The sequence below is a fragment of the Leptonotus elevatus genome, chromosome 1, assembly GCF_054856555.1.
Source record: "Leptonotus elevatus isolate MCC_2025b chromosome 1, RoL_Lele_1.0, whole genome shotgun sequence".
Classification (NCBI taxonomy): domain Eukaryota; kingdom Metazoa; phylum Chordata; class Actinopteri; order Syngnathiformes; family Syngnathidae; genus Leptonotus; species Leptonotus elevatus.
Genome location: NC_141239.1, coordinates 18,338,521 through 18,365,604, shown reverse-complemented (window position 1 = coordinate 18,365,604; position 27,084 = coordinate 18,338,521). Strand labels below are relative to the sequence as shown.

The window sequence follows — 27,084 nt, the reverse complement described above, 5'->3', positions numbered from 1 at the left end:
GTCAGAGAAGAAGTTACTCATGCATGATCTTATCCAAGCTACGTTAAATGAACTGTCTGTACAAATTTACCCATTTCTCTTGCTTTGGTGACAATCTGTGTCATGACAGCAGGCTCAATGGTGTCTCTGGGTTTGGTCAACACTGCAAGATAGACACACACACACGCACACACAAAAACAAAACAAATCCAATCAAAACCAGTAAAAAAAAGAAAAAAAAAGAGAAGAATAATGTGAAGAAAAAAATAGACTATTCAATAGAATACAATAAATTCACTATTCATTGACATATTGTAAAAAACAAACAAAAAACAATTATACTTGAGGTGGGTAAACTTTTGTGCTCAAGGACCACATTCCTATTTAAAATGGACAGATGGGCCATTGTCACTGTAAAAATTTAAAAGTGTATGTAAAATTATTGTAAATACATTTTAGTAAAAAAAAAAAATATTTTCAATAAAATAATCCATGCTCATTTATGAAATTGTATTATAAATATTTGGTACATTATTTCATATACTAGATGTGTATATAGTATGTAAAAGTTTATTTTTAACAATATTTTATTATTTACAATAAATCAAATGCAATATTGTAATGAGCTAAATTATTTAATATAAATATTAAATATTTACCCAAAATAAATCAGCGTCAGCTTCTGATAACCGGCACTTAACATGATTGCATGGTGAAGTTGTCAAACTGTGCCGGTGGGGGTGTCGGTAATGGTGTTTGGTTGTGTGCCTAAAAAAATTACGTATCCGCTTTCTCGGCTTTAAAGGTAGAAATGCGCAACAGATTTCTAGTCGTAGAAATGCGGAATTGCGCTCCTGGCCTAAATGGGTTAAAGAAAACAACCACAACTTCCCACCTTTAGTAGTCTTGAAATTTCGGCACATTGTGCAATCAAAGCAGTTCTCTGCAGCCTTTTCAACATCTTCCTCTGAATGGAGACCCTGACAAGAAGCATGAAACCACCTGTGGACAAAGGAACAGGTTTCGAAACATGTTTAAAGCTGTCCATTTTAACGCATTAAGAGGTTACACACCTGTCACATTGTCGACACTGGACAATGATGGTGCCTTCGCTGTAGATGACGAGGCAGACGGGGCATGTTGAAAGGCTAGCGCAGGGAGAACACTGGGTGTAATTATTCTGCCAGTCACACCTTAGACCTGGTGTGGTGGCGCCACACTGCGTACAGGACACACACCTGCAGAGGACAAGGAAAACTGAGGTCATTCTTCTCCGGTAACTTCGGAGGACCAATCAGTTTGAAGATTCCACTTCATCACTTGCCATTTGCACTTCCAGCTGTCTTTGGGTACGTTCTGCAATGGGGGGTTGAGGCAGTATGTGTGATAGCTGATGTCACAGTCATCACACAGTAGCAAGCGACCAGGGTCAGTGGCCTGGCCACAGGCCTCGCACACTGTGCACTCTAAACAACGCCAGCCTTTACTCAGCACCACCTTGGTGATCTGAGGATGGAAATAATGAGACATGTTGCATACAAATGAAATAAGTCATATTTTTTCATTTTCTGTCATTTGAAAATGGAAGGAATGGTTTATCTCAAGCAGAGTACACACATACCAGTAATCGGGTCAAATTTAAGTATTTTCTCTACCTTGAAATCAAAATCAGCAAAGGCCAGATTATTGAATGTCTCTCGTAAACAATTATCATATGTTGTTGGGAGCATTGAGAGATTATTGGTCCCCGTACTGCATGGGTGTATCTCACTTAACACAATAATAGAAACATATACATCATGTGCAGCATGATATGAAATGAGCATACCTTTATGCCTACACAAAATGGATGGTAGCACTGGCCACACTGAGCACAAGCCAAAAGACGGCCCTCTGCACCAAGGCCAAAACTCCCACACACCACACACATGTCCTGAAGGAAAGAAAGTCTCCATGATTAGCCCATTTCTTCTGAAGCAGTTAATGGTAGCATTTTACATTTCACCAGCTAAAGGGATAGTGTGTAGAATTGTGATTTTTCAATGTTCATTCATTTAAAAACCCACTATTCAATAATATGATTAAAAAATATTCTTTCTACTTATACCCGAAAGAGAAGAACTTCCCATATGTAGTAATTGATGATAGGCTTGCAAAGTGTGGACTCTCTGAAGCAGCGTATTGCGCGTGCTTCAAAATGCACGCGCTTCAAACCACTAGATGGCACTAAGTTCTAAACATTGTCCCTTTAAATATATTAGTACAGTAGTTACTTCCATTTATTGAATAGATTGTAAACAACAGCATTCTTACTCTCCCTAGTCAGTATTACAGCAGCTTAAAAACAACAACAAAACAAACAAGCAAACACCTGCTTGAGTGTGAAACTGTCATTGCTGGAAAATATGACCACCGTGTTGTGCATGGCATTCTCCTCTTCCTCCTTTATTGGGTACGGCGTTTCTATTGTAGTGATCTATTGGGGCAAAAAGCACAAACAATTAAGAATTGTACGATCATTCCTCTTAAACCCTTCAAATATGTTGCGGGAGAAATTGACCTGTTTTAACGTGTGTATACACGTGCGCACACACACTAGGACGGTGCACAATGCACAAGTCTGTCAAGTGGGCGTGGAAAAGTGAGCATTGAATCCAAATTTTTGCCCTCAGATCAAAATGAAATTCTATAAGCAATATTGTTGAGTGTATTGTCCCTTTAACCCATTAAGGCCTAAAGCGCCTGGCAAAACATGTCTCTAAAACCTATGGGTGGCTTCAGAGTCACCCACCCAAAACCTAAAGTTTTCCTGGAAATTCATTAAAACAATTCATATCTCAGCTCCTGAAGCAGATAGAAACATAATTCCAAAAACATTTTATATATATAAAATCAACAAACAAATGTCGCATCTGTGGGTATATTTACCTTCAACACTAGAGCACAGTTGTAATAACCTTCGGGGGATCGAGTGGTACTCATTCGTCATCCATTCCGTTACTAAGCCATTCAAATTTTCAACATCCTCATTGTCTACAAACAAATTTCTGAACAATATGCCACTGTCGTCTGGTTACACCGGTTCGAAGTCCTCCCGTCATTTATTTCATAACTCCCGCGAGTCTGCGTAAGCCATAAATACTCTGATAAAATTCCAGGACATTTTACGAGGCCCATGTCACCCTCTCGTGTATATTCTGATGCATTTCATTGGCTAAGAGACCAAGAATTGGTCAAAACAAAACAAAATGATTTATCCGCGCTCCCAGATTTAAAGGGAGAAGAGCGCTGCCGTCTTTAACGGTAGAAACGCATTTGCGCGCTCCCGGCCTTAATGGGTTTAATAGATAAGTCAATGTGTATAATATGTTGGGGCAAACTGTTTCGGCGACCGGTTAACATTGAAGTGGGTTCTTCAGCCATAAGTGAAAATGCAATTATGCATGTATGTGAATAGTTAGCCAGCTAACGAGCTTTACATCAACTGTTCAGCAGTATGGTCTAAATAAAGCCCATCTCAGCAGTGTATCAAATGTTGTTATCCTCTTTCTCACCGCATCACACATGGCAAAAAATAAAAGCAGTTTGCCCCAGAGACAATGTCTCTTCAGTCTAGCTTTAGGTTACAGCTGATGGCTGGTGGCATGGAGGATTTATTTTGTATGACACCAAAAGGCACAATAACCAACTTGGAATTTAACTTTGGCCACAACGTGGAGTGGTAAAGTAAGCCATTTTAAACTAAACTAAAATGTAAAGATTTTTAGGAGTTAATCGGTAGTTAGCCGCCAGAGTTCCGTACAGCTAATGTTAACAAAGGCTCGTTTTCTCAAGGAGGAAGTTCCGCCTATACACACATGCACCCAATCACAGATGCAAGCAATAGCTGCATTGTTTATGAATTAACTTGGATGTAGGGTGCGATTTCAGCACAGTTAAAATACAATTACACCTTATTCAAACACATACCCCAGGGATGATGCTGGGACACACTCCACTCTTGCCCCTGGCCCTGCCACGTCCGGTTCGACCCGAAAGACCAGCCCCTCTCGGCCGCCTCCTTCCCGGGAAGGCTGAGCCTCGACCCTGTCGAGGCAAAATTACAATCAGGAAATGTGTGTGACCACAAATAACATGAGGATTATGGACCTTGTGTGACTGGGGGAACATCACTCTTTTTGATACATCCATCCATTGTCTACCACTTACCCTGTTCAGAGTCACTGCAGGCAGGGGCTAGGGTCTATTACAGGCTGACCATGGACTGGTTTCCAGTCAATTGGCGGAAAATTGTTTAGTGTGTAATAAGCTAGAATTGATTCCACGCCGGCTGTCCACTGCTTGACCACTACAGTCAAAATCAGGGGTGGGGATCCCTTTCAATCTTTGAATGGCCATGCTAAATTTAAAAGAATATGTTGTAATGCTTGAAAAATATGTAATTCATTTCATTGTTATACATGTCTCCCCTGGGTATATATTTAGGGGCATTTTTGTAACAACTTTGATCAAATACTCCTGCAGGCTATATACGTATGGCTCATGGCAGGTAAATTGCTGAAAGTTCTTACATATCATCATATACACAGACGATGATTTGGCATGTTCAAAGTTTAAATACAGATTTCTAGCCCCTTACGCAGTGTTCATCTAAGCCTGTTTTTCCCCTCGTCTCACCAGCTTTCCTATGTTTAAGGTATAGATGTGAGATGGGGGCCGTTTGAGTACCATAGACATAAAGAGGCAAGTGTGAACTTCAACACTCAGGATTACCTGCCCATGTCCCTTTGTGTTGAATGCCATTGACGCTGTCTCTCTGACATCACCACGTACTCTATCTAATTATTTCATTGCACTAAGCAGCAATGGCTGAATGAATGTCACTTCAAACACTATATTGTGCCGGTCTCTGCCTCTTATGTTATGCCTCTAATGCGCCAATTTACCAGGAATGCTGCATGAAAGCGGCTTTCAATTGTGAGGATGCAAACCATGTTGATTAGCATGGGAAGAGGCATACGCTAATTTAATTAGAGCAGAGCAAATCTTGAGTTTGAAATTACATTTTAATCCAGAGTGGTGTACACATATACTGATAATTGGGCCGAATTTGAACAGTGCAATATTTCCCCTGTTCATGTGCGGGCTGCATCCCATATTAAAGGAATACTGACTCATTTTGAATTTCAACACTAAAAAGTTCATATATTGTCCAGAATTAATTTGATAACTATTAATTTTCATGTACAATTAATACCTTTAAAAACAGATTTTTCCAGTTACTGTCGACTGAAGATAACATCACCTGTGATGAGGAAATAGATAACGATAAATCATGGCTCACCTGTTTTCTGGGCTTGGTCAGGAAACTAAGCCTTGATTGAGCACAGGTTATCTTCAGTCGACAGCAAGTGGCAAAATAATTTTTTTAAAAGGTATTAATTGTTCATGAAAAATAATGAAGTTATCATATAGACAAAACATTATCTTCTTACTGTTGATTTCTCAATGAGTCAAGTATCCCTTTAAAAACCTGTTAAGATGTTACAAATAAAGTGTACCCCCCACCTAAATAGTGACTGTCAAACCTTCCAATGTAAGCCTTATAAAGCTATCACTCCCACTATGCTCTAATCCCAACACTCGACTTTACTGCACCTTCGTCAGACGTACAATACTATACAATGCAGTTCAACCAAGGTTGGTCTCAGCCAAAAGAATGACCACCAGCAACTTCCAAATATGATTCATGTCAAGTCAAAAGGACAAACAAACAAACACATGAATCAAATAAGACAGATGTTTGACTGACAGATGAGACAGGGAATCACTTAAGGTAATTGCCAAAATATCTCTGTAAAACAGTTATAAAAATGTCCTATTAAAGCCGGAGAGAATCCTTTGACAATATCCTTCAGGTCCACTTTTAAAAACTATTTTCTTACCCTTTGGCCTATAAGACGCTTCCTCTCAGAAAGGTGTTTGGAATTACTAATTAAAAGTACGTAACCATATGACCATAGTGACATTCATGAACACTCGGTGAGTGTCAGTCACCACGCCAACTAGGGGACCAACTAGTAAACCACGGTATTTACCACTCTGATGCTCCAGCTGGGGCTGCCAGAGTACTGCCTGGTCTTTGGGACATCCCACCCCTCTGGCTGGTCTGGGGACCAGGACAAGGGGGAGCTCACACTGCTATGGGGGCTCCATGCACCCTAAAGCAGGGGAGGGGAGGTGAGAGAGTGAGAAAGAGGGTAGGAGGAGGGCGACAAAATGCAGCAACGTAAAAACAAAGCGAGCAAAGAAACAAAATGTACAAAGAATGATGTTAGAATGAGATATGGTGAGTTTTTGATGTAGCCATATGAGAATATTCAATACAGTGGAACACCCAAAAAACAGGTACAATTTGGACATCAACCCGTTCCCTCTCCATTTTGTGCCTTTCAGGTATCTTTCAAGGGTGAGTACTTTTATTTTCATTTTGCTTAGTTTGCTCAAATTATGTAGTGCTTAAGTTGTACTTTCACTTATATGAAAGTTGGGAGTATTAAACATATTTGAAAATTCATCACCTGTAGTTTTGCGAAGGCTTTAGAATGGCAACAGTGCGAGCCTGGAACTGATTTATCAGAACATCTAACCATCCATTTGCTTTAGCGCCTCAGAGCCAGGGGGTGAGCTGGAGCCTATCCTGGTTGATTTGGGGCAAGAGGCAGGATATACTGACCTGGTTGCCAGCCAATCAAAGGGCATTAGCGCTGTCTGTGTAACTGTTGTAACTGTATCAGACGTGGTAAAACGTAACAACAGTAGCATGAATGAAAGACAATTAATTTAGTTTTCGTTGCTGAACATGACAGTGAGGGACTGTGAGAACTGTTGACAAGATACTTTTCAGGAAACACAATATGCCCAAGCTTCTCCCGTTTGCATTCTGATATAACGCTTGCTTGATACATAACATATTTGAGCGACATAAAAAGTTAACAGCAGCAAACCAAACGTCCATTGAGAATTCTTGTTGCTTAAAATATACACAAGAAAATACTTCATTACTATGAATTTTTATTGCTAAAGCTTTTCGGCAATTTTCTGTGGTCGAAGATCTGTAGTTTGGTCACTGAAAGGGGAAGTCAACCCTCTTTTCTTTATTTATTTTTTTTGACAATAATATGTTCTACTAGTCTAAATATGGTATTGTGGTTAATATTGTCCATCCGTCCATCATCTACCGCTTATCCGGGATCGGGTCGCGGGGGCAGCAGCTTTAGCAGGGAAGCACAGACTTCCCTCTCCCCAGCCACTTCAGCCAGCTTCTCCGACGGGATCCCAAGGCCAGCCGAGAGACATAGTCTCTCCATCGTGGGACATGCCCGGAACACCTCTCCAGAGAGGCATCCAGGAGGCATCCGAACCAGATGCCCGAGCCACCTCAACTGGTTCCTCTCAACGCGGAGTAGTGGCTCGACACTGAGTCCCTCCCGGATGACCGAGCTTCTCACCCTATCTCTAAGGGAGAGCCCGGATACCCTGCGGAGGAAACTCATTTCGACAGCTCGTGACCATAGGTGAGGGTAGGAACATAGATCGACCAGTAAATCGAGAGCTTTGCCTTTCGGCTCAGCTCCTTCTGTACCACAACGGACCGATACAGAATCTGCATCACTGCAGACGCTGCACCGATCCGCCTGTCGATCTCCCGCTCAAACCTACCCTCGTGAACAAGATCCTAAGATACTTGAACTCCTCCACTTGGGGCAGGATCTCATCCCCGACCCGGAGAGGGCACTCCGCCCTTTTCCGACTGAGGACCATGGTCTCGGATTTTGGAGGTGCTGATTTTCATCGTTAATATTGTGTTAGTGGAATATGAGTTAAGCAGCAAGATCTAGCCGTTTTTATCCATCTCAGGGGTCTGCCATTTCATGCCACTTGCTTTCGACTAAAGATGGCATCAATGTTGCTCAGGTCTGGTGTAGCAACCAATCACAGCTCAGCTTCAGAAAACAGATGAGCTCTGATTGGTCATTGCCTGAGCCCTGAGCAACATTGATGTAATTTTCAGTCAACAGCAAGTGGCAAAATGGCTGCCCCCTGAGATGGAGAAAAACGGCTGGAGTTTGCTTCATAACTCTTATTCCACAAATGTAATTATTAATCAGAATGTCATGTTTAGACTAGTGAGATCACATATAACATATTGTCCAAAAATGTGTAAGGTCGACTTCCCCTTTAATGAAAACGTACAACTCATGTTACGCGGTGCCTGCACACATTTCAGGGACATTTTAATTCACAACCTAAGTGTAACAGCTGGTTAAGCATGGGTCGATTAGTCATATCTGCAGTCTGAGTGGGGTGCGTGAATGTTCAATCCACACACACTTAATCCAACTGTTACACAACCGGTATTTGTTTACATTATTGTATGTTTTAATTTGTTATACATATTTGACACATGTACTGTATATAATTAAGCAAAGAAAAAAAGATTGATTTAGAGTGTTTGATTAATTTAACATATGTGATCTTGGAGAAGAAAAAAAAAAGAAGGAAATTCCACACAGGAATACCAGAGTCGATATTAAAACAATGAACCACATAACTGTGAGGCAGATGCGCTAAACACTAGCCAACTGAACATTTGTTTGTAGAATGAGTAAATTCTGGGACTCAACTAAAGTCACTGAATGTGTTTTGAGAAGTGTTCAACTTTGGAGGTTCCACTGTATGCATCCACGTATGCAAAGGTTTGAGATGGCAAACAAACTGTTGACATGCAAAAAAATTCATAAGGTTGATAAGAATGCTGTGTTTAAGCAAACCATTGATAGTTGTGTTGTAGTTGTATGTAGGCATCTTTTTAATACAGATGTTAAACAACCTGCAAAGCCAATCGTGTTAAATGCAGTTCATGCAGCAGGGCGCCATGGAAAGGAAAGAAGCCCTGAAAAGATCCATTCTGGCAGGTTCGCATAAAAGGGCAAACTGGATTACTATATGGCAGTGAAAAGCTTACATCTGATGGAAGACCAGGAAAAAGACTGACGCGCTCCAAGCCTCGTGTTAAAAACAAAATGTTGGAGTCATCTATTTATCACATCTTTAAAAGAGATGTGACTCGTGTAGATTAAGTCTATCTATCCTTACCAGCATCATTCATAATATGCACAAGGGAGGGATTAAATTCAAATTGCTATTATTGTGTAAAGGTCTGTAATTATTCATGCCTAAATAAATATATTAAGAGTTAATGCAATTACCAAAATATCTATCTAAAAACACTTCTGCCCAAATGCAGGTTTTTATAATATATATATTCTTTTAATTCATATTTTAAAATAAACAGATAATGTGGCTGTACAAGTATGCACACCTTGTAACTGGGGCTGGCTATTTTTTAAATTTGTGTTAAATGGGAGTCAGCGGATACCTGCCAAAACTTAGTCTCTCTAATCAACCCAGAATGACTTCAGCTGTTCCAGTAGACTTTTCCTGACATTTTTAGCAAGCCGTCGTCCGTTGAGCGCTTCCACAGCATCAGCCAGGAAAAGGTACAAAATAATTTCCAAGGGATTAAATGTATGTACCATGTAACTAGGGATGTTCAACATGACTTTTTTCAGACCAGTTTGATTCTTCACTCTGAGTACTCACTTCACTCTTGGCTAAATCAAAATGCCAGAGCCGGATATTTTTTGCCAGTCCAGCCCTGGTTGTACAGAATATAGGTTAAAATGGTGGTGATTTAAAAAAATATATATATTTATCTTAGTCTCTTTTTTAAATCATGAAACCTGGCATTTCAATCGGGGTGTGTAGACTTTTTAAATCCACTGCATTTGAAAATGAGCTGATGGTGTCACAAGAAAAAAACGATAAATGATAATGAGAGTACTGGTTATTTGGGTCTACAAACACTACGTCTTGTGCTGAGGTGTTTGTCATGTGGACATGAGATGAATACATAGATGACACTGGGAAGTGGTTGGTGAAGAGTCTTTTTGAACGTTTTGTCATTAAAATGGGATTCTGATCATAACTAATCAAATGTGGTGTGCAAAAACACACCACTAGTGTGTAAGCTAGTGATGAAGTGATGCACCGTTATGCAAACAGATCACTAAAGTGACCAAATCATTCTCCATCTCTTTTTGTATATTCCTACTAAATAGGATCATACGGAATACCTAAACGGAAAAGTCAGTAAGAGCAAAAAATAGGAACACCAGGAACCATATTCACCTTAATAAAGCACAGTCCCGAAGTAACCCACAGAGAGACAACATAGGGTAAAAATGTTTTCTATAGCAATTGATATGTTAGGCCAAAACAGGTAAGACGCAGACATAACATGAAATTAACTGCTATGATGTTTAGATTCCAACCTGTTTTACACGCGGCCTCCCTGGAGAAAACTTCCTTTTGGTAATCGCAGGCTTCCCCATTCCAATCTTCGGGGTAAGTGGTATAAGGGTAGTGGTGGGTATTACAATGCTATGGTCGCCAAATGTCTGTGATGGGTCTCTGGGAGTTACCCCTCGGGCAACGGGCATGGCATGGGAAGGAGCGGCAACCATCTCTGTCAACTGCTCTACAGTTGTCTTGAGTGCTTTCTCCTCCATAGACAGGCTGGGGAAAGAAAGATGTGACTGCTTCTCTGGTGTCGTGCCAAGATCTGCTGACGTAGGAGAGACTGAGGTCTGACGGAAATTGCTCTCCGTCCTGTCCTTAAGGTCTTTAGAAGTACTTTCCAAAAAAGAAGCCATGGCTACATCCATACACAAAGCTTGGGATAGTGAGACTTCCAATGGTTGATTCGTGAGAGGTACTGATACAGTACTTAGTTCTTTGGTGGTTGAGATGATGGCCTTAAAATCCTTTGTGCTGGGGGTGACCGTGTCCTGCTCGGGGGAGGTCTCTGTATTTGCTGGCTTGGTTTGTAAAGCGATTTCCTGTGTCGGTTGTGCCTCCATTAGACATTCTGGGCTCAGAATCACTGAAGCCACAAGTGTGTCTGCAGATGTGACCTGGGTTCTTGCTGCTGATTTAATTTCTGAAGGGTAAAATATGCAGTGATTAGAACAAATGATTTGTCAAGCATGTCATTCATAAGAATACAAGAAACAAACCTGGTTTGAATTCCGTGGGCTCGTACACGTCACCCTTAATGTCTGATCCCAGGGAGATGTCTGGGAAAAAAGAAGGAAAAAAGGTTTGAAGCACAACAGCCAGGCAATCAAAGCATCTCTACTGACATGCATTATTTGCATTAACAAGATGGCTGCTACCAGAGACCAGTTAGTTTATAAACTCAGGGTCAGTGTTGCCAACTTAGTGATCTGGGGATATACACACACACGCTTCGTAGCTTTCATGTTTACGGGATAATAATAAAAATAAAAAAAAGTATTACGAAAAAGACTGCTCCATTACCTTGTGGACAGGAGTCAAAGGACCCCCTCGGTCAGTGTTGACTACACACAAGGATTTGTCATTATAAACATCGATAAGGCCCAATTTACAAGCATGTGTGTAAAAGTTCCAGAAGATGTTTGCATTTCAAAAACCCACACACTGTTATACTAAAGAGTCGGGTGATAAATCAGAGCAAAGCAGAAATTAACAGGAGGAGAAACCAAAGGAACACAAGGTTAAAAGTGTAGTGTTTTCAATTTCCCCCCTCTATTTATTCCTTAAGTGTGTGTCTTTAATTGATGGGTTCTGTATCAAAGATATCAACACCATCCTGGCATGAATAGAAGTAGTCAGGCCTGGCTTTCAGGCAAACCCCATTCAAAGAAATACACTGCCAGACAGCCACTGACAGTACACACAGTTTAGTCTTACCGGGCCACCCACCCATTCCATCCACAAGTTCCCATGTCACACTGATCCCGACACCCACATGCATGCACCTGCGATGCATCTCTGCCAAGGCAGGGAGTAACCATGACAACCAACATCCCAGGGCCTGTTGCTCTGGACTTGTGACTGTGCAGCTTGCAGGTGCTCATCCGGTGCCCATGCCAGAAAGTCATTTAGGAGATGGCCCTCCAAGTCTCTTTGGTGTTTAGCTATTGACCGAGCTGAACACACACTCTCATTCATATTAATCCCCCCCCCCCACTGCCACCCCCATCCTCCCCACTCTCTCCTACATTGCCTACAGTGAATGAGGTGATGTTTGGATAAATACACTGCTTTGATTAACGCAGCAAAGCCATTAAGTCAGACTTAAGCTTCCGTTGAAGATACTGCATTACTTCATATATCGATCCTTAAAAAAAAAAAAAAAAGGAAAAGTTTATTTATTTCCATAATTTCATTCAAAAAGTCAAACTTTTATAGATTATAGATACAGGGCCCAAAATATAAGTGATTTCAAGTATTTCAAAGTGTTTCAAAAAATTTGAATACTGTTAAGAAATCAGCCCACATTTTACAAGGCCTGAATTTTTTTAACTGACTGTCATCTACTAAACTCAAAACACCTACACAGGCTTCCCCCCAGGAGTCATTAAATTGATTCAGTTTGGTTCAATTGTCTCAGTTCAATTCAATATGGGGAAGACTGCAGTCTTGACAACTGGCCAGAAAAGCATCATTGATACCCTCCATAGGCTGGGTAAGCCACAAATGTTCATAGCCAAGGAGGTTGGTTGTTCAGAGACTGCTGTGTCCAAGCACATCAATGGAATGGAATCAATGGAAGGGCAAAATGTGACAGACGAAGAGGTACCACTGAACGCTAGCTTTCTGGACAAAGACGCCACTGTGTTAAGTATTGTCAAAAACACCTTTCGGTTTTCGCCGCTGCTTCCAGCAGTGTCCTTCCGCTTGGTGTACTCTGAGTGTGCAGAGCCTAGGAAGCGGCATAATGAAGTAACACAGTCCACAGGAATGTATTCGTTCGACTGTCATTATTTGTATCCATGTACAGTATTTTACAGCATGAAAATGGCTCCATGAAGGAAAGAAAAAAGATCATTTTCAGTTTGACTGTTAAAACTGGTCCACTGAGGGCAACCATAACTACAATGTGGCCCGCGATCAAAACGAGTTTGACACCCCTTACATATACATTTAAGCAGTTTACGACCACAGAGATGTTCCGTATAGAGCATGAGCAAGGAGTGTGATCAGTCATGGATGAGCCAGCATTGCTCCAGGGCAGGTTTGCAGACAGATAATGCTACTCCAAGACTCCTCTCCAGTGGAGTCTAGACAGTGTGGGCAGTGCAGCGCTAACTAGATCCCCAGCACACCAATGTAGTTTCCTGATGTCATTCATTACTTTCAGACGACCACATGCATGCCAAACTGGAGCAGTGCCGCACACAAGAGTATGCCAAGACATCGCTGTTCCTCTGTGATACAATGGAATTGAGCTTCATACGTGAGAGGACTTAAGGTTTTTTGGGGGGTGGGGTGAACAGGTCTAGCTGTCAATCAGGTATACAGAAGCAAAATCACTGGCTGTATTTTGCTGAATCCTAGGAGAGTCAAATCTAATACAACCAGGTTGTGGGTACTAGTTGAAATTGGAGAGCGCTTTATCATTCAGAGAGGCAGTATAGCTAAGGATAATATATTTATTGCTAATTTTCAATAAAACTTTTTACAACTGAGACAAGGGAGATCCTTTAATCTGCTCCATCCCAAGGGACGGTCATTTTGCCATTTTCTGTGGACTGACAATCACAGTGCCTAAAGCCCGTATCTCACTGAGCGGCGCAGACTTGCGAGTGTACATGCGTGTAGTGAGTGTTGCTTCATTTAATGTTGTAAAATGTTGCAAAGTCACTTGCCACACACTTGACTTGAGCTTCTTTTTAAGAAGGTAGCGCGTCTTTTTGGTCTTAGTCAAACTGTCAAACCGGTTAACACATTTTAAATGTGATAAATGTGATAGTATCTCATGGTGTAAATAGAAAGAGCCATTTCTATAGTGAATGTGTATGGATGCTGAAAAGCTGAAGTTGAACTGAAATGTACAAAGAATGAAAAAATTAGGAAATTTACATTGTCAGACTGAGTTAGGCTGAATTGTAGGACAGAGGAATATTTGCAAAGAAACAAAATAAAAACTTCAATAATTTGGGAATTTTCTCAGCGAAAATACAGGGAGTCCTCGAGTTACGGCTGAGTTACGTTCCTACGCTGGCGATGTAATCAGATTTTCGACTTAAGTCGAATTTCCCCGTTAAAGTCGATATTTACATCAAAATACTTTAAACAGTAATTTTCCACACGGACATTTAAGGCTGACGGCCGGCAGAGCGGAGCTAATTCAAACTTAAACACAGAAATGTGACGTGCCTGATGGTGAGCCAACCTGCTCGATTGATGTCCGTTGGTGGAGGTAACAACAACACAACTTTAAATAACTTTAAAATGGCGTGATTACTGTAGGAAATTAATGAAAAAGAAGGTGCTACGGACGAGGCACTGGCACCGTTAAGTCGAAACGACGTAGGACCTAACTTGAGGACTCCCTGTATGCAAAAAGCAGGATTTCTGTTAAAATGTTTATCATTTTGACTTTAGAATGCTTTGAATCAGTTGAGAAATTATGAATCTGGAATCTTAAGTGTTTTGTTTCTCGCAGAGAATGTGGAATTATGGGAAATGTGTGGAATGCTGGGAAGGTGAACAGCTGTTCCTAGGATGTCTGAATATAGAGCTGAATATTTTGAATGCCGGAATATGGCTTCAACTGGTGAGAAAATAGATTTGGCTTAATAACAATAATAAATATCACAAATTTTGGTTTAAACTAACAAACACAGAAAATGTGTGGTTGTCATGTAATGTCACACACAAAAAAAAAGATATAGACAACAACCTGAAGACAGATTAGAATCTCAGTAAGTCTGTTAAATGGAAACTTTATGGGACCGGGACCCACCAGGCTCTTGGGCAGATGTATCTGGCTTCTCCACCAGGATGGCATCCTCAACAGGCTCTGCAGCCGAGGGCAACAGAGTAGCATGTAATTCCGGTTTGGGGTCATTGTGCATTTCAGGAAGCGGCCGAATGCCAGGTTCTAGGTCCGTGTGCTTTTGAGCGAGTTGTGAGCCAGTCTCAGAGTCTGTGTGCGTTGAGGCTGGCTGAGGGCAAAGCTCTGGGCCAGTATCCATATCCTCTGCTTGAAGCACCCGCACTGCAGTGGGAGACCTACAGTTGGAGCAAACAAAGTCCTCTCTGGGGTGGATTTCTGCTTGGCCCGGGTTCTGACGCTCACAGTCAAGGTGAAGCCATCTGCAAAGAGTACAAAGCCACTGGTCGGAAGAGCTCTCTAAGTAATACGACAATATGACACAAAGAGATACACCTAACTGTATAGATAACATCATGACTGAAGAGTGGTACCTCCAAGCTCAGATTATTTTTTTTTTTTAGCTCAACCATGTTTTTTTTCCCCAGACAAGTGGGTATTTTTTTTAACCTATTTAAGACCATATTTCACTGTGTGGCAAAGGCTTGCGAGGGTGTGTGCATGACTGCACGTAGCAAATGTGTTTTCGTCAGGATTCGTTCAAAGTTTGATCAAGGTTGCAAAGACGTTTACAAACAGTTGTAATGGTAGCAAATAGTTTTTCTTGTCGCAAAGAAATTCTGAACATGTTCAAAATTTGATGGCAACAAAATAAACATTTTGCTTTCTGACTCAAATGAGATAATTCTGATTTGGCTACTCAACTCGAGTCACCACCCATTGGTGCTGCAAAGTTAGCTTCTCACTCTAGCTGCTAGCTATCTGGTGACTTGACTTCTTTTTTTCTTTTTTAAATAATATACAGTTGACAAAGGTTTTATGATAGCAACAATTTTGACATTGGATTATGTCAAATATAACTGATCTCAATTGGTAAATCTGACGTCCAACAGTGCCACAGAACAGACAGTCATCGACTTTCAGGATAAAACTGTAACGGGGGGGAAAAAAATAGTAGTTTTAACTTACCTCTTACAAGTGTGGCAGAGGAGTAGGTCTTTGTGATGCTCAGGGTCCAAGATGCAGGCACACATAGGGCAGCTCTTAGCAGGATCCTGGTTTTGGACACAATTCTCACACAGCAGGCTGGTGTGGTGCCATAGCCCGCTGGTTCGAGTTCCACACTGGATGCATACCCTGCAGTTCTACCAGGAAAAATACACTTTTGGTCATTTAAGTCATTTGGACATTTTTAGTATTGTGGGATGTGACGCTTCTGTTTAAATGGCTGTGCTATGTTCAATAAGACTATTTACACGGTCCAAGTGACATTTTATTTTTTTCCACTCTATGTTGGCACAATTGCGATACGAGTCATAGGAGGAGAAAGTGGGGAAAAAAAGTATGTTCCAAATGCGGATCCAAATTTGATATGTAATGGATATCTGCCAATGCAAGTGCCACACCAGAATGTATACTGTACACCCCATCAATGCGAGCCGAAGTCATTGAACGATGTCGATTGATGATGTATACAGAACAGACCCATGTCTGCACAAACACTTGCTTTATTTTTACAGTATACACATTAGCGGCATGTTAGTCCATCCTTCCATGATCTGAACCGCTTATCCTCCAAGGACGGTCAAAAAGGGAAAATAATGCAGACCCGTTAGTGGCGTAATGTGAAGGTTACCCTCATTTAAATTAGAAAGCTCAATTATATAGCAGGCTGCACAAAACCATTGTCATCTTTATTTTCATTTCAAAAGTAGGGGCGTCTGCACATGCAGTTTGTTTCATATATTCAAGACTATAAACTGTCATCTCAGAAACAAGTGTTGTCTACATGGAAATAAATGTGGGTATTCAACCGTAATTGGGGCAATTGGACATGCAGTGTAAATCCAACTTTAGACAGTGGCACAGAATGTTTCTCCTACCTTACATCTCCACCCATTGGTGGGAAGAGCATCCATGGCAGGTTGCAGACAGAAAGTATGGTAGCCTTTGTCACACATGTCACATACCAGCATTTTAGTGTCCTCTCCTGGGTTCCTGCAGAATGTGGTTGGATGAAAAGTGAGAGTGGGATACAACCCTCTATGAAAACTGTTTCAAGATGTAACGGTTAATTATTATCTTCAATAAGTTTTTGAGAAATGATCTTGTGGTGTACACGATTGATACAACCTTTAATGGTGAACTGACGAGTAACTGTTGGGGATAAAATTTTTTGGATTGTTTCTGTTTTGTTGTTTTGTGACAAGTGGACCGACTCACTTGCATGTCTGGCAGACTTTGCACTCAGGACACTGCCACCCAGCCCTCCTAAAGGGGGTCACCGCCATGTCCAGGCAGATCCCATGATAATGCTGTCCACAACTGGTGCAGAAGAGTTGGTCCAGTAGATCCCCTGGGCTGTCGCATAATGCGCAATTTGCATCGTCAACAACTGTGGATAGAAAAATGGAAGCATTACATTGCACAGAATAAGACAGACTATAGTGCAATTGTTTTTGATTAACAGTGAAGTATCTAATTAAACGCGGCTTACATTTATGCATGGCCAAATCAATGTGTTCTGGGCAGAGGAGCGACAGACTCCTGATATCCTGAAAGGCCCCTGCTGCCCCAGCACAGGGGTAATGGTAGAGTTGAGTACATCCTTCAGCACAGCACTTAATGGATGCTCCAAGGCGCTTACAGTATGCACAGTGCTGCAGAGAAAGAGACATTTGGGGCTGAAAAAAGAGGAATGTCTTCGTTCTGCCGAACAGTCAAATGTGGCATTTTTTGGATTGACTTACTGTTAACTGTCCGTTCATCAACAGCTTTTCAACTTAAAATCAAGACCCTTGTTTAATAACACTCCAGGTAAAACTTCATCCAGACACCTTTTCCCTCTCTGTGCTATAAGTGCGCTTGAATAGCCACTCTGTAGTTTAAGTGGAAGATTTGCTGACAGACTACACAACCAATAGGTATTAAACACAAACACAGCAAAGTGCCTTTGCTCATGCTACGTGGCTAAGCTGCCATGAGAGCTCAGCCCCAGTTGAGTGGCATGACCTTTTCCATTTCACAGTTGACAGAGCCACAGTGCTGAGCTGACCTTTACCAGCCAGACTGATCCATCAGCTTTACTGTGCCTCAGTGAGGAAGGCAGGCCTTTCCCAACACATTAAGATGGTGTTAATACCCATTAGGGCACGGATGCTCCCTCCCGACTCACCTTTGTGCTCCCTGAGTCAATGGCTCTGTCCACATTAAGCAGAGATTGTCCCTCGCCCTCGCAAACACCTTCGGACCATGAGGCACAACTCTGATGTGCCCAGCATTGCCCTGTCATTTGCAAAACATCAAAAGAAAGAATAAATACCCAATCAACATTCTGGTTTATGTGTTTTAACTACATCAACGCTAGCAGGACTTGCAAAATGGTTATTTACACATTTTTGATCATCCATTTCATGTCGACAATGTTGGCAGCATGTACGAAATAAATATGAGAGCCAAGCATTTGTATTTATTGATTGATATTTATTTCTATTTAATAAAAAAAATTCTATCTTGTTTTTTTTTTTTTTTTATATTCATTTTTACTACATCACTGACTTTTACCTGACTCAAAGAGAGACCGGACGTTGAGATCTTGTGGAAGGCCGACATGAGAAAGCGCATCCCAAAATCGACTTGCTGGGTCTGGATCTCCCTCGCTTCTGTCAGACCCGCTGGAAACAAAGGTACACAGGCAGAAGTTAAATCATAAGTCAAATTAATTTTGATTAATTGTCATTTTAAAAATCGAATCATTGAAAATGAGCTTAATAGTGAAATCGAGGCGCATATAAATAAATAAATACACTCTCGTTCTTAAAGTCTGTTATATCCAACCTTTATTGTGAGTTGTAATTTTCACTAGTGGCACAACGCTGGATTGTTTAACAGATATGTTTACAATAGGGGTGCGAATGATAATCGCTTTTTTTATGCATCGATCGTTGTATTAAAAAGATTCTGAATCGATTCAGAGTTATTAGAAATCTAGTTTTTAAAGTTTAAATTAAAAACTAAAAGCCACTGTTGTCTGCTTCATATTGCACTTTCAAGCATCAAAATACAGGATACGCTAAACCAGACAGATAAGTTTAAATAGGTTTTTATAAATTTATAACAATACATTTAGGAGAAGTTAGACATTTGTTACAGCAAGCTGCCATTGGCACTTTTTGAAATTTGTGTTGACACCATTGCAAACCAGGCTGCCTTGCCACTTAATAAAAGTCAAGGTGTGAAATATAAATCCTTGCGTTTTGCAATAGTTTTAAAAAGGTACCACTGTTTTATTACATGGACTATAAAATGTAAGGCGTGCATCGGAATCGAATCGTGAGGTACCCATAGATTCCCACCCCTAGTTTACAATAGTTACTAACTACTTAATTGTTTAATTTAATTTAAGCAAGTTCTGCACAACATTAACCTGGCTAGAGCCAGATTGATAATGTGAATCACTCAAAGGAGTTCTCCACAATATCAATTTGGAACTGCTCCAATGTGATCTGCTCGGGAGAGACGGGACATGCAGTACAATACTTCCAGCTGATTGGGCGATGACACAACTTGTGCACACCTACCAAACTTTTATTTTGAACAATCATGGCAACGGATGAAAATGTTGATGTCATTGTTGTCGTAGGTAAAAAAAAAACACAAATATCTTTACCAGCGAAAAATGCTTGAAGCGCCTCTCGCTGTTCTTCTTTCAAAAAGGAAATGGTGGCTTATTCTGCAAGAACAGAATTAATTGCAGCTTCCATGCATTCGTCCACCGGTGTCGCCATGTTTGGTTTGTTTGTTTGTTTCCCACGGACTCAGCGCTTCTTCCCCAATCACACTGTCGTTTTGAAATTGGGGGCTCGGACCAATCGGTGGGCTCGGTACAAGGATTGATTTTTGAACTCACAAATACCACAAGAATTATTATGGCCAAGGTTAGCATAATATATGAATAGCTATAGATTAGCTTAAAACTTCTTTAAAAACAGTACACTGTACATCATTGCTGTCTGAACATTTTGTACATGATTTATTTTTGAATAAATGAAACCTTCTACAATATTTGCTGGGTTTATTACTTCTATGAAAATCATGCTGTCCAGAATGACTGGGGGGAAAAAGAGATTTGTTTTTTTTGTGGTCATATCGGCCAGCCCTCGGTGCAGTTTTCAATGAAATAAAAAGATAACAAATGGATAGAGTGACTCTGTGGGAGGGACAGAGGAGAGAGGAAGAGAGCCATCTTGGCATCTGGCATATTGCACTAAAACGCTTACTGTTGAGTCTCAAGAAATCACTTCTGAAGGCCGACATTGGCAGCTTTAAATTTGCAGAAAATTGATAAAACAGCCTCCACACCCCTGATTAGGATGTTAACATTTCCCTCTATCACACACACTTCCTCACTTACAAATCAATTCCAATTGTTCCCCCTGAACTGTGCACTCTTCTCTGTGGCTGTGTGACATAAGCAAGGCTGGCCTTCGGCGACCAATCACATGGCAACACGACACGATCAACTGTTGGCTTGGCGAGCTGCCAGAGTGTATTACATCTCCTACTACCTATTATGCCACTGGGAACTCTGAATAAAGCACCCCCTAATTCCACAGCAACAAAACAAATTAGACAAAGAAAATAACTTACTTAGTAAGTTCCTGCTGTCCTGAGGTGGTCTCGCCAGCCACGTGTGGCTCAGTGGACCCATCGCCGTTACCGCCATTGTTCGAGTCCTCTCCATCTTTGTGTCTGAGGAGATCGTCGGGCAGCGTGGTGCTGAACACTCGCAGTTCCCCCTGACCCAACAGGCTACGAGTCCCGCAGTAACAGAAGGCACAAAGATGCTCACTGAAAAAGAATAAATGAATTGTAGAGGGTAGTGCTGTGCAAAATCTTCCTGTTGACGATATAAATCCCGATGAATAATTTTTTCCTTAAAATTTTCCTCCCATTATCACCAACACATTTTATATGCAAAAATACATTGCAGAGTATATGTACAAAAAAAGATTTTACAAAAATAAACTAAAACAAATATATTTATTTGTAATACACTAAAATAAATACCATTCAAAATATCTGTGAGTACAGCCAGTTTAAGGAATGTAATAAAGTGCAAAGAAGTAAACACAATTACAGTAACTGCTTCGAGGAGCATTTAAGTACTCCTAACGTTTGAAGGTGAGTTTGCAGTTTTCAAAAAAATTAAACAAAATAAAAATAAAATTGTCATATATGTTAACATTGTTACCTGGCAGAAAAATATCATTGAAATGATCATTGGAAAATTCATTTTATGACTCTTATTTTATTTGAATTATTTTAAAACTTCTCTCTCTGCGACAAGAAAAGTCTATGAGCGACGGTAGAGACAGAACGCGTGACCGAGGGGTGTTGGCAGGCGCACAGGAGTGCACGCACAGTCTTGCCATGTCGTCAGGGACACTCAGCCGCCTCGGTTTCCTTGGCTGGATTTTTTACCTCCGGTTAGAAAGAAAGAATTGAACATCTCTCCAGACAAAGCAAGGGTAACGACACAATACACCATCATGAATAAGTCATGCTAGCAATGTAGCAGCCGTGGCTAAGAACAGCTTGTTTATGTGCATGTTCTTACAGTGCACTTCTCATGCATGCTCATATTAGTAAGGGGCATGGCTAGGGGCACTGTATAAAAGGAGCACATAGAAGAGATGTAGCTAAGACTAGAGACGAAGAAGAAATAAGGGGCAAAATAGAGAGTCGTGTGATTAAGAGTGCAGAAGATACTAAATATGCTGCTTCTTGAGGATACCACACCGATTTATCTCAACCGTCCGGAACAATGACAGCCCTGTTATGACAGCCCTGTTAAACTATAGCCTCGTTTCCACCGCCGGTATCTACTCTACTCTACTCTACTCTACTCTACTCTACTCTACTCTACTCTACTCTACTCTACTCTACTCTACTCTACTCTACTCTACTCTACTCTACTCTACTCTACTCTACTCTACTCTACTCTACTCTACTCTACTCTACTCTACTCTACTCTACTCTACTCTACTCTACTCTACTCTACTCTACTCTACTCTACTCTACTCTACTCTACTCTACTCTACTCTACTCTACTCTACTCTACTCTACTCTACTCTACTCTACTCTACTCTACTCTACTCTACTCTACTCTACTCTACTCTACTCTACTCTACTCTACTCTACTCTACTCTACTCTACTCTACTCTACTCTACTCTACTCTACTCTACTCTACTCTACTCTACTCTACTCTACTCTACTCTACTCTACTCTACTCTACTCTACTCTACTCTACTCTACTCTACTCTACTCTACTCTACTCTACTCTACTCTACTCTACTCTACTCTACTCTACTCTACTCTACTCTACTCTACTCTACTCTACTCTACTCTACTCTACTCTACTCTACTCTACTCTACTCTACTCTACTCTACTCTACTCTACTCTACTCTACTCTACTCTACTCTACTCTACTCTACTCTACTCTACTCTACTCTACTCTACTCAAGCCCCATTTCCACCAACAAATCTACCCGGCTCTACTCTCCTCGCTTTTTCTGGTACCTGCTCCTTTGCAGTTCTAAAAAAAAGTAGCCCGGTTCCAAAACGTGGCATAATTATTTTGGAGGCCAATGATTGGTTCGAGACATATTTTCATCAATATGCAGCTGCGCAAACCACCACCCCGAGAAAACAGCTGCCATTAACGATGAAGAGAGGACAACAATGGCTTCCAAACAGATTAATGCTTGGACATTTGAGGAGGTGCAAACCTTTTTAACATTATTAAATGCAGTCTTCTGGTTGCTGCAATATTCATTCGATGTCTTCAGGCTGAAATAAACAGGCACAAACCAATTGTTTTTGCCTGTGTGTGCAGTCCACGCTAGCTGCGGTCGCTTTAGCATGACATCACTGGCAAGGTGAGGAGGGGCTCCCGGGTGGTGGCCGTGGCAGTGGAGACGCGCTGCTTTTTGGTGTAGAGCCAAATAGAGCAGAGCAGAGTAGAGAAGAAACAAGAAACGGTGGAAACAAGGCTCAAGATGACGCTTAGCGCTGGAAGACTTGGCTCACACATCAATCAAGAATGCAGTTAGCACACTGATTATCCACACATCAAACTCAAACTAAGGGACCAATCACGTCTCGCTCTACTCAGTCCATGGCGAGGGTCTATATTTTGAATCTCCAGTGAATCCCCGCGACTAGTGTTACAAGTACCGCTGGTATTGTATTGTGAATTTTAGGGGGCAAACATAATGCGGTAGTTTTCAAATACCAGAACTTAGGAGGGGAAAAAAATACGGCGAGGGCTGCGTCTCTGTCAGATGGAGCCGGCGCGCAGCAGGTCAGCCGTCACACAGAAGGCGGAAGCCCATCTGTCACGTCAGATTATAGCCATCTCGTGTAAATAAATAAGTTAGTAAATATCCAAGTCTAGGTGAGTACCTTGCCACATTAACAGCCATTAAACTTAACTAGAAGAAAAATTAGCTTTTCATGAAGGACAGTGTGTGCCCATTTTGAGCTGACTGCTCGCACCTCTCCATTCATTGAAGCGCTGCGCTGAATACACTCGGTGCATTTTGGCAAAGGAGACTGCACGCTATTTCATCAAGTGGTACACGTGGAATTATAAATACCGTTAGGTACTATTATGAAACACAATATGTATATGGCCAGTTGGGTCTAGAACTATCAAGCGATCACTAGCTTAAAACACAGAAACATTTATTGTATCTGTTAAAGCAAAAGGGGGATGATCGTTCTTGGATCACTCATGCCATGCAACACGTAAATGCTTGTAATTGAACATTTGTTTCATCGTTTTGTTAATACACTCAATCTTTGTGGTTCAAACGGATAGGATCATAAGAGCAAGGCGAGGCATGACTCCTTTTATACAGTAAAAATCCATCCATCCATCCATTTTTGGAATGACTTATTCCTCACAAGGGGCACGGGAGTGCTGGATCATATATGAACCCAAAACAGAAGATTAGCCTATATTTAAATTTTTAAATATATGTTGCAAATAATGTCAAATTTTAATTTTTTAATAATGTTTTCAAAGCTTTTTATTATGCATCACTGTAAACACAGTTTAACAATGTGGTAGCAAGAAGAAAAACATATTTAATGTAAGGGCAAGTTCATTAATGCCATTGTCAAAACAAAGACAAACAGCAAAGTCTCTTGAGTAAGTGCTCTCACCAACTGCCGGAGTTGCAATTCTTTTGTGTGTGGTCACTGGTACACACATTTAGCTATTTTAATGATGAAATAATTGATAGTACTGTAATTGGACAAAAAAAAAAAAACTAAAATGGAACACACTGTAACTTAACTCTTTGACTGCCATAAACGTTTAGCATAAACCTAGGGAAGGGCGCCGAGGACGTTAAAAGACGTCCCCTATGTTGTTTTTTTTTTTTTTTCAAAAACAGGTGCAGGAAAGCCTTGGGCAGCTGTGCTGAAAGTATCAGGCAGATCTGATTAGTCAAAGACTCGTTTTGGCCCCTAGAGGGCAGCGATGACTCTCTTTGCACAAGGTTGGATGGGCCGCCCACCGTGGGCGTCAGTAGAAGACGTGAGGCGGAGCTAGAGTGTTGAGGAGACAATGGCTGATCCAAGCCACAATGGCTTGACCAAGCAACCGGTTACAAGCAGCTCACGCTTGAGCATTTTTTTCAAAGACGGAAAGCATCAATCAATACTAAAAAGCGCATTGATGTCAACGATGATGATGACAACGAGCTCTACGCCAAAGTTGGAAGCTTTGGCGTGACTGTTATGAACACGTAGTAAGCCTCACCGGTAAGCGCGGCTAGCGCGGCTAGCGCGGCTAGCGCTGCTAAGGCCGGAAAACGCGCACAATAGCCGGCCGGGTACTTCTACACAATCGGACATTCGATCGGGCGATGGAGAGTTGGCATCGACCAATGCAGATTGATGATGATGATGAGGAGGACTCCGAGCTCTACGCCAAAGTTGGAAGCTTTGGCGTGACTGTTATGAACACGTAGTAAGCCTCACCGGTAAGCGCGGCTAGCGCGGCTAGCGCTGCTAAGGCCGGAAAACGCGCACAATAGCCGGCCGGGTACTTCTACACAATCGGACATTCGATCGGGCGATGGAGAGTTGGCATCGACCAATGCAGATTGATGATGATGATGAGGAGGACTCCGAGCTCTACGCCAAAGTTGGAAGCTTTGGCGTGACTGTTATGAACACGTAGTAAGCCTCACCGGCTTAGCGCGGCTAGCGCTGCTAAGGCCGGAAAACGCGGAGCTGCACAAGCGGACATTCGATCGGACAATGAAGAGTACCCCGAGTCCAATGCATATTCATCGGAGGAGCGGGTACAGTCTGATCACGGAGAAGACACTGTTTCTGGACTACGATGCCACCATGAATGGAGTGGATAAAATGGATCAGAACATCTCCTACCACCCGGTATAGCAACTGAAGGACACGGGGAAGCGAGACGTAACGAAACCGTAACGTAACCGTAGCATGATCCTGATATTAGACTTGATGACACACTGCAGTATATACTTGCTATTCCCCGGAAAAAAACGGCCGGCAAGAAAGTGGCGCACGCGAAGAGGCAATCTGTTGTGCAAATGCTGTTGCGTCTCTTTGCACGCAGGAGAGTGTTACAAAAAGAAAAACTGTCGTTGAAACATCCACATATTTGTAAATAGCACCACAGTTGCACACATTTGTAAATAGTTTGCCAAATTGTTGTCAAATTGTTACACTGTTGAATGTAAATAAACGTATTTTGCTATCAAAAAACACTTTTTCATTCTTGGTGGTAGTGTTTTATAGAAGTAAAGCACTATTTAGGTGTTTGTGGCATCATTCATGGACAAAAAGAAGTGTCAAATTCACTAGAATGCATGAAATAATATCGTTTCACTAAAAGCTTGATTTCTCCGTATTTTGGTCCAACACAGGCGAAATTGGGTCAAACTAACCATTTTCTATTGTTGATTACTAAAGAACGGAATAAGGTAGAAACAAACTCTTTTTTTCTGATGAAAGATGAAAGTCCAATCTTTCATTTGGTAGTACGTGTGTTTCCATAGTCCAAACAGAACATTTTCTGTGGACCTTGAAAATCAGTCAAAATGCTTAAATCGGCTGGCACTGGCGGCATCCCTTTTCTGAAAACGTCTGGCAGTCAAAGAGTTAATGTAATCATAAGGGGGAGTAAACTGATGTCTCTCGTGTTCAACGCAACGTGAGGTGCATTCAAATGCAGTCGGACTTTTCATACTCTGACAGAAAAAAATCCATCAATGCATTAAATGTTAATAACTAAAAATATCTAAATAATACTAGCTTTCTATCAATCTATAAAAGCTTACATATACCGAGAAGAATTATGGCGGTTAAATCACTTTAGTAGTTTACTTAATTACAATCAATAGCCCATCTAGTCGCTTATGTTATAATACCTTATAAAATAACTAAGCTTCCATCCTCCATTGTGGTTGTCAAACTTTAAATATTCAATGAGATCATATATGGCCTGAAGGTTTAAATAATACATTTTTTGGTCAAAAAATAAAATGTAAAATGTATCATGTTGAATTGTTCTCAAGGGTCCTAAATGTTTAAAATGCATTTATTTTATCAAAAGTATACTGACAAGGACCCTCTTAGTATTTTTTTTTTTTAATTAAAACAAATAAAAGAAATGTCAGCTATTATCTCACTGCTTTTGACTGATTTTTAAGTTTTATAGCTTCAGCACTGGTATTGAGGTATTTTATGCAGATATAATATCAAATTCGAGAGCGCACACTGATGCGGCTGTGTCGCTAAAAAAACATGGATATGCCTTTTTTTTGTGTGTGTGAAAGGTTACATTGACAAAGCCATCCTCCACAAATTGTGCTTAAACACCACAATTCTGGTTCCAAAATGTTTAGGAGTTTATCCAAAAATAAACAAAGGCAGTTTATTCATCAACTCCTCTGTGGTTGGCAGCTGTTTTATCCTTGCACAAGATGCAGGATTGTAGTAACAACAACATGGGCAGGGACTTGAATAATGAGTGTCAAA

General features: G+C 41.1%; 1 protein-coding gene across 9 annotated transcripts in view; it reads right to left on the bottom strand.

The window, feature by feature from the left end:
- The window catches only part of kmt2cb (lysine (K)-specific methyltransferase 2Cb), a 100,310-nt gene that overhangs the window by 45,693 nt on the left and 27,533 nt on the right, over window positions 1-27,084 (bottom strand). For 8 of the 9 annotated variants that reach the window (XM_086080189.1, XM_086080179.1, XM_086080217.1 and 5 more), the window contains 18 exons: window positions 20,639-20,839; window positions 18,554-18,663; window positions 18,165-18,274; window positions 17,487-17,649; window positions 17,213-17,384; window positions 16,873-16,987; window positions 15,959-16,134; window positions 14,900-15,252; window positions 11,121-11,180; window positions 10,377-11,044; window positions 6,078-6,200; window positions 3,949-4,065; window positions 2,351-2,455; window positions 1,808-1,912; window positions 1,304-1,485; window positions 1,053-1,217; window positions 875-981; window positions 71-142 (listed from right to left, as the gene is read on the bottom strand). In XM_086080189.1, the coding sequence (XP_085936315.1) occupies window positions 71-142; window positions 875-981; window positions 1,053-1,217; window positions 1,304-1,485; window positions 1,808-1,912; window positions 2,351-2,455; window positions 3,949-4,065; window positions 6,078-6,200; window positions 10,377-11,044; window positions 11,121-11,180; window positions 14,900-15,252; window positions 15,959-16,134; window positions 16,873-16,987; window positions 17,213-17,384; window positions 17,487-17,649; window positions 18,165-18,274; window positions 18,554-18,663; window positions 20,639-20,839 (3,104 nt within the window). The remainder of the gene's footprint in view (window positions 1-70; window positions 143-874; window positions 982-1,052; window positions 1,218-1,303; window positions 1,486-1,807; window positions 1,913-2,350; window positions 2,456-3,948; window positions 4,066-6,077; window positions 6,201-10,376; window positions 11,045-11,120; window positions 11,181-14,899; window positions 15,253-15,958; window positions 16,135-16,872; window positions 16,988-17,212; window positions 17,385-17,486; window positions 17,650-18,164; window positions 18,275-18,553; window positions 18,664-20,638; window positions 20,840-27,084) is intronic. The other variant, XM_086080234.1, reaches the window with a different exon arrangement.